The sequence below is a fragment of the Pseudorasbora parva genome, chromosome 16 (assembly GCF_024679245.1).
Source record: "Pseudorasbora parva isolate DD20220531a chromosome 16, ASM2467924v1, whole genome shotgun sequence".
Classification (NCBI taxonomy): Eukaryota; Metazoa; Chordata; class Actinopteri; order Cypriniformes; family Gobionidae; genus Pseudorasbora; species Pseudorasbora parva.
The window spans coordinates 45,070,974-45,078,551 of NC_090187.1; the positions used below are offsets into that span (position 1 = coordinate 45,070,974).

General features: G+C 41.5%; 1 protein-coding gene across 1 annotated transcript in view; it reads right to left on the reverse strand.

Moving 5' to 3' along the window:
* LOC137043087 (thrombospondin type-1 domain-containing protein 4-like) overlaps positions 1–7,578 on the reverse strand; it is a 56,340-nt gene that overhangs the window by 47,770 nt on the left and 992 nt on the right. Inside the window, exons 3-5 of the mRNA XM_067419182.1 lie at positions 7,268–7,325; positions 4,735–4,919; positions 2,050–2,317 (exon numbers count right to left, since the gene is read on the reverse strand). Of these exons, the coding sequence (XP_067275283.1) occupies positions 2,050–2,317; positions 4,735–4,919; positions 7,268–7,325 (511 nt within the window). The remainder of the gene's footprint in view (positions 1–2,049; positions 2,318–4,734; positions 4,920–7,267; positions 7,326–7,578) is intronic.

Here is a 7,578-nt window from a genome sequence, read left to right on the forward strand (position 1 = left end):
CAATAGTCCATAAACCGAATCATGTCCTCATAAACTGCGAGTAAAGACACACAAAGGCCACTAAATACAGTCCATACCACAGAGACGGACATCCTGATGTTGCCGTTTCTCCTGTTCAATTTATTTCAGCCTCAGATTTGATTGTGGATCATTATCTGTATTAGCTGAGATAGCGATGGGCTTCTCCACGCTTGAGGACGTCACCGCTTTGTGCACATTCGTCATTCTTTAGCTCCGCCCACACGATACGCCTCCAGGCGCTCGGTTTTTTCCGGAAAGACTCGGTACAGCCCATATTTCTTTTATAAATATGATAAAACTAAAGACTTTTCGGAGATATGAAGGATGCAATACTACTCTATAGGTACTCAAGATTGACATGAGATTGACTGACACTGAGTGTTTCACCCCCCCTTTAAGGTTCTACATATAAAGCGCCTGATGGAACCCTTTAAGGTTCTACTTATAAAGCGCCTGATGGAACCCTTTAAGGTTCTACATATAAAGCGCCTGATGGAACCCTTTAAGGTTCTACTTATAAAGCGCCTGATGGAACCCTTTAAGGTTCTACTTATAAAGCGCCTGATGGAACCCTTTAAGGTTCTACTTATAAAGCGCATGATGGAACCCTTTAAGGTTCTACATATGAAGGGCCTGACGGAACCCTTTAAGGTTCTACATATGAAGGGCCTGATGGAACCCTTTAAGGATCTACATATGAAGCCTCTGATGGAACCCTTTAAGGTTCTACTTATAAAACGTCTCATGGAGCCCTTTAAGGTTCTACTTATAAAGCGTCTAATGGAACCCTTTAAGGTTCTACATATGAAGCACTGATGAAACCCTTTAAGGTTCTACTTATAAAGCGCATGATGGAACCCTTTAAGGTTCTACATATGAAGGGCCTGATGGAACCCTTTAAGGATCTACATATGAAGCGTCTGATGGAACCCTTTAAGGTTCTACTTATAAAGCGCCTGATGGAACCCTTTAAGGATCTACATATGAAGCATCCGATGGAACCCTTTAAGGTTCTACATATGAAGGGCCTGATGGAACCCTTTAAGGTTCTACTTATAAAGCGCCTGATGGAACCCTTTAAGGATCTACATATGAAGCATCTGATGGAACCCTTTAAGGTTCTACTTATAAAACGTTTGATGGAACCCTTTAAGGTTCTACATATAAAGCGCATGATGGAACCCTTTAAGGTTCTACATATGAAGGGCCTGATGGAACCCTTTAAGGATCTACATATGAAGCGTCTGATGGAACCCTTTAAGGTTCTACTTATAAAGCGCCTGATGGAACCCTTTAAGGTTCTACTTATAAAACGTCTGATGGAACCCTTTAAGGTTCTACATATGAAGCACTGATTAAACCCTTTAAGGATCTACATATGAAGCATCTGATGGAACCCTTTAAGGTTCTATATATGAAACACTGACAGAACCCTTTAAGGTTCTACATATGAAGCGCCTGATGGAACCCTTTAAGGTTCTACATATGAAGCGCTGATGGAACCCTTTAAGGTTCTACATATGAAGTGCTGATGGAACCCTTTAAGGATCTACATATGAAGTGCTGATGGAACCCTTTAAGGATCTACATATGAAGTGCTGATGGAACCCTTTAAGGATCTACATATTAAGCGTCTGATGGAACCCTTTAAGGATCTACATATGAAGCGCTGATGGAACCCTTTAAGGTTCTACATATGAAGCGTCTGATGGAACCCTTTAAGGTTCTACATATGAAGCGTCTGATGGAACCCTTTAATGTTCTACATATGAAGCGCTGATGGAACCCTTTAAGGTTCTACATATGAAGTGCTGATGGATTTAAGGTTCTATATAAATCACACATGTGAAATGATGCGTCACTCAGGGTGTTCACACTTGTGGTTCGGTTCTCTTGGTCGATACCAAACAGGAAAATTATATTTTTAGACATGGTTCTCACACAGTAGTTTTTTTAAGTTAAAAGAGCTCTCAGGGTTAATGATGATGTTAACCAGTTCTGTGAAAACAGTGTTCCTGCAGATGTTACCATGGTGTTGCAGATCTTGTGCTGGTTCGGCTCTCCGGGGCAGGAGGCGTTCCGTAGAGGGCTGTATGGCCAGATCTGCACTGCCGTTGTGTGATAGCGGCTGCTTTGATGGCCTTTTCTACCATGAGTCCTGTAACTCTGGTGTGGGACATTCGATCGTCTCTGTTTGCTTTGGGCTGTTCGGGCGGAATCTTTCTGTAGATGCGTTACGTATGAAGTCCTGCCGTATCCGTACGCCCCTGGACTGATGCGGCTACTGTTCACTTTTCTTCAACAGATTAAAAAAGTAGAAAAGTACATTTAATCTTTTAGCAGATGCTAATCTTATCCAAAGTGATTTACAAAAGAGCAACACAAGCAATTCATTTTAAATAATAATTCATAAACTAAAATCAATTGGTTTCCCGTGCAAATTATAATTGCCTGTTTTGAGAGCTGCTCGGTTCACAGAAAATTATTCTTCTCACAAACTTCAAAGGTTTTTTAATGCATTATGGAGGTTGACTTCATTTACACTGACGTTTGCATAATTTCAACATTTATTTATTTAGACATTTAAAGCATTTCACTAATAATCTGTCAAATTAAAAACTTTGATATCAAAAGCATGTGTCTGAATGAATTATGATATAAAATGAAAAATGTTATATTGGAGTTCAAACTGCAATCACAATACATGACAATATACACCAATCAGGCATAACATTGTGACCGTTGAAGTGAATATCACTGATGATCTCTTGATCACGGCTCCTGTTAGTGGGTGGGATATATTAGGCAGCAAGTGAACATTTAGTCCTCAGAGTTGATGTGTGTGAAGCAGGAGAAATGGGCAAGCGTAAGGATTTGAGCGAGTTTGGCCAGATTGTGACGGCTAGACGACTGGGTCAGAGCATCTCCAAAACTGCAGCTCTTGTGGGCTGTTCCCGGTCTGCAGTGGTCAGTATCTATCAAAAGTGCTCCAAGGAAGGACCAGTGGAGAACCGGCCACAGGGTCATGGGCGGCCAAGGCTCATTGATGCACGTGGGGAGCGAAGGCTGGCCCGTGGGGTCCGATCAAACAGACGAGCTACTGGAGCTCAAACTGCTCCAGAAGTTAATGCTGGTTCTGATAGAAAGCTGTCAGAATACACAGAGCAGATCAGTTTGAGGCGTATGGACCAGTCAGGGTGACCTCTGACCCCTGTCCCCGCCGAAAGCACCAACAGTGGCACGTGAGCATCAGAACTGGACCACGGAGCAATGGAAGAAGGTGGCCTGGTCTGAGGAATCACGTGTTCTTCTACATCACGTGGATGGCCGGGTGTGTGTGTGTGTGTGTGTGGCTTACCTGGGGAACACGTGGCCCCAGGATGCACTATGGGAAGAAGGCGAGCCGGCGGAGGCAGTGTGATGCTTTGGCCAATGTTCTGCTGGGAAACCTTGGGTCCTCCATCCATGTGGATGTTACTTTGACACGCTCCACCTACCTAAGCATTGCTGAGACCATGTTCAGCCTTTGATGGAAACGGTATTCTGGTGGCTGTGGCTCTTCCAGCAGGATAATGCTCCTGACACAAAGCACAAATGCTTCAGGAATGGTTTGAGGAGCACAACAACCAGTTTGAGGCGTCGACTCGGCCTCCAGATTCCCCAGATCTCAATCCAACCGAGCGTCTGTGGGATGAGCTGAACAAACACACAACTTACAGGACTTAAAGGATCTACTGTTAACATCTTAGTGCCGGATACCACAGCACACCTTCAGGGGTCTAGCCTTGACGGGTCAGCAAAAGGGGGACCAACACAATGTTATGCCTGATCGATGTATATGATCATTAGTTACCATAAAATGGTATAGAATATTGCAATGTTTATTATAAATGATTTATGAGTGCTCATCATTTCCTGTTCCTGGTCTGGTGACGAGGGCGGGGCAACCTGTCACTAGGGGTGTAACGATATATTGTGATATAAAAATGTGACGATATGCATCGTTGATGTAAACGATATGATTTGCAGTTTGGAAGTGTTTTATGCAAGGCTTGATTTGCTGTAGTCGGCCTGTTTATAAAGGTATAATTCACACACACACACTTACAAATGAAAACTCATCATGAACTCACCATCGTGTGCACACTGCAAAAACTGCTCTTCTTACTCAGTATTTTTGTCTTGTTTCCACTCTAAATATCTAACGATTCTGAAATCAAGATGCATTTACTAGACAAGCAAAAGTAATTGTCTTGTTTTGGGGAAAATAACTCAAAATGAAGAGAGTTTTTGATTAAAATAAGATAAATAATCTGCCAATGGGGTGAGAAAAATAATCTTAATTCAAACAGAAAACAAGATTATTTTTCTCACCCCATTGGCAAATTATTTATCTTATTTTAATCAAAAACTCTCTTCATTTTGAGTTATTTTTCCCCAAAACAAGACAATTACTTTTGCAAAGAATGGAGAAGAATTTTTAGATGTTCGGACTCGAAACACGACAAAAATACTGAGAGAGAAGAGCATTTTTTGCAGTGCATGTAAAATGTATATGTAGTCAATATCTGCAGAATAATTATAACATTGTTAGATTTATGTTTACATAAGGAAAATATGGAGGATCTGGAGATATGAATTCTGTTCAATTTATCTGAACCTTATATATATTTCTCCAATAATAAAATAAATAAATAAATCAAATAAACAAACCTCCATCCATGTCTGCTGACACTCAGCCGTCTCTGCTGGGCTGGAGTTGAGTCCGTGTGTCCGCCGGGATTAACCGGAGACTGAAGGCAGAATTTGGCCCGTTCCTGAACTCCTCCACCACAGGAGCGCGAACACGAGCCCCACGAGGCCCACACCGCTCCATCAGAACCTGGATCAGAACGGATCTGAGCGCGCATGACGGCGCATCAAACAAGAACAACAATGAGATGCAAAACATGCTCTTCTTACTTAGCAATTTTGTCTTGTTTCTAATCTAAATATCTAACGATTCTTAAAGGAGCGCTCCGGCGTGTTTAGAGATGGGGCTTATTCAGCTTCTCTCCTACATTTAGATGTGTGGGCGAATGCGTTTGTGTCTCAGTGCATTGCTTTAGTTTGGCAGGGTCACCGCTAGCTTAGCTTAGCATAATGAATGGAATCCTATGTTGCCAGATAGCATGTCCCGAGTAAAAGTGATCCAAAAAAACTCACCTAATGACTTCTTGTGGCCTGCACTGCAAAAAAATGCTCTTCTTACTTAGTATTTTTGTCTTGTTTATAGTCTAAATATCAAAAAATTCTGTCGAGCGACCGCAGTGTGTTGCGTGATATCTCTGCGTCTTAATCTGCGTCGCTAGTTGTTCTCGGTGTGAATACGCAGGCCACAAGAAGTCATTAGGTGAGTTTTCTTGGGATCACTTTTACTCGGGACATGCTATCTGGCAACATAGGATTCCATTCATTATGCTAAGCTAAGCTAGCGGCGACCCTGCCAAACTAAAGCAATGCACTGAGACACAAACGCATTCGCCCACACATCTAAATGTAGGAGAGAAGCTGAATAAGCCCTAGCTCTAAACACGCCGGAGTGCTCCTTTAAAGGAACGGTGTGTAAGAAATGTATTTGAATGAATCATAAAATGCCCCTGATATGTCTCTAGACATTAATAAATCATGTTAATCTCAAACTCTTCTATCGCTGCCAACAGTAGTCCGGCAGGATATTGTCATTATAAAGTTGTTGTTGCAGCGCACAGCTGATGTTGATGATGTCATGTTGTGGTTTAGCCTGAAGCTCCACCCCCTCCATATATCGACCAATCAGGAGTCAGTAGTGTTCGGGTTGCCAGATTTGCTCTAGTTCCCACAGCTGTAGATCTACAAACGTTCTGCTGATCCTGCAGCCAATCTGGCAACCTCGAGTCAGGGGGAAGGGGAGGGGCATACACCGCTCTACAGGCATTTAAAAGGGATTGCAGAACCAGTTTTGGCCACAATCTTACACACACCTCCTTTAAATCAAGATGCATTTACTAGATCAGTAAAACGACATGAGATATTTGTTCTTGTTTTGTTGAGAATAAAATCTAAATGAAGTGAGTTTTTGCTTAAAACAGGCAAAATGATCAAAAATAATCTTATTTCTGTTTGAAATCTTGTTTCTTGTTTCCGTCCCAAACAGAAATAAGATTATTTTTGATCATTTTGCCTGTTTTAAGCAAAAACTCTCTTCATTTAGATTTTATTTTCAACAAAACAAGAACAAATATCTCCTGTCGTTTTACTGATCTAGTAAATGCATCTTGATTTAAGAATATTTAGACTGGAAACAAGACAAAGTTACTGAGGAAGAAGAGCATTTTTTGCGGTGTGTCAACACTATAGCCTTGTCGTCTCTCTGTAAAAAAACTGGTTTTGTGTTTGTTTTATAGGCTGTTTGTCTTGAGCCTTTTATGGTTGTTAAGCAGAATGTTTCGAGAATTTGTCATTTGCAAATAATGTTTTTTGGATTTGTTTTGTGTTGTTTTTAAAGCTCCACTGTGTGATATTTTCCCCATCTAGCGGTGTAAAGGTTTATGACCATCCAGAGAATAATAGTTTCTGATTTCGTTTTAACTCCTACGGTGGCCAATTTAGTCCAAGATTAACACGGCAATCCCCCTCTTCACATTCGACACGGTGCCATCGAGTGTTAAAACGTGAAAGACGAAGCTTGAATTTATGGGTATGTCCCTCTTTGGCTACTGTACTTTCAAGATGGAGGAGCAACATGGCGACCGGCATTCGAACCCCTCACCCGTATGTGTTTTCAACGGCATATTATAAACTTACCAGAATACTTTATTACTTGAAAGAAGTAAATATACATTAATGAGCACGTATATTTATGAAAGAACTAAGTGTTTTTAGCTAAGAATAAACTAAAGTTACACAGTGTAGCTTTAAGTATGCATAGTTGTGTCATGTTTATTGCTCTTTTACATCAAGGCCAGGGGACTGCAGATGAAAAACAGCCTCTTGGCTAATTCTGTCTTTTTTACTCATGTTTGTTCATGTGTTTTTATGAAATTGCATTGTCCCCTTACAAATGAATTAATCTAATCTGGTCAAAGAGCAGCTGACAGCCAATCAGAGGGCAGAGGTCGTGACCTCACTCAGCCTGGGGTCATTCTCAATGAGAGGTCAGACAGCTGATCACTCTCAAATGATGACTGAGCAAATGAGGGAAAAACGACAAGAAAGACAGAAATACCTTCCTCTGGATGTGTGTGTGATGACAAATGAAGATCGGCCACAGGATCACAGCGACACTACAAACACAAGATTACAGCATTACATATTAAACACACACACACCCACACACCCACACCCACACCCACACCCACACACACACACACACACACACACATGTTTGTTTTTGTGAAATGTGGGGACATTCCATAGGCGTAATGGTTTTTATACTGTACAAACCATATTTTCTATCCCCTTACACTGCCCCTAAACCTACCCATCACACACACACACACACACACACACACACACACACACACACACACACACACA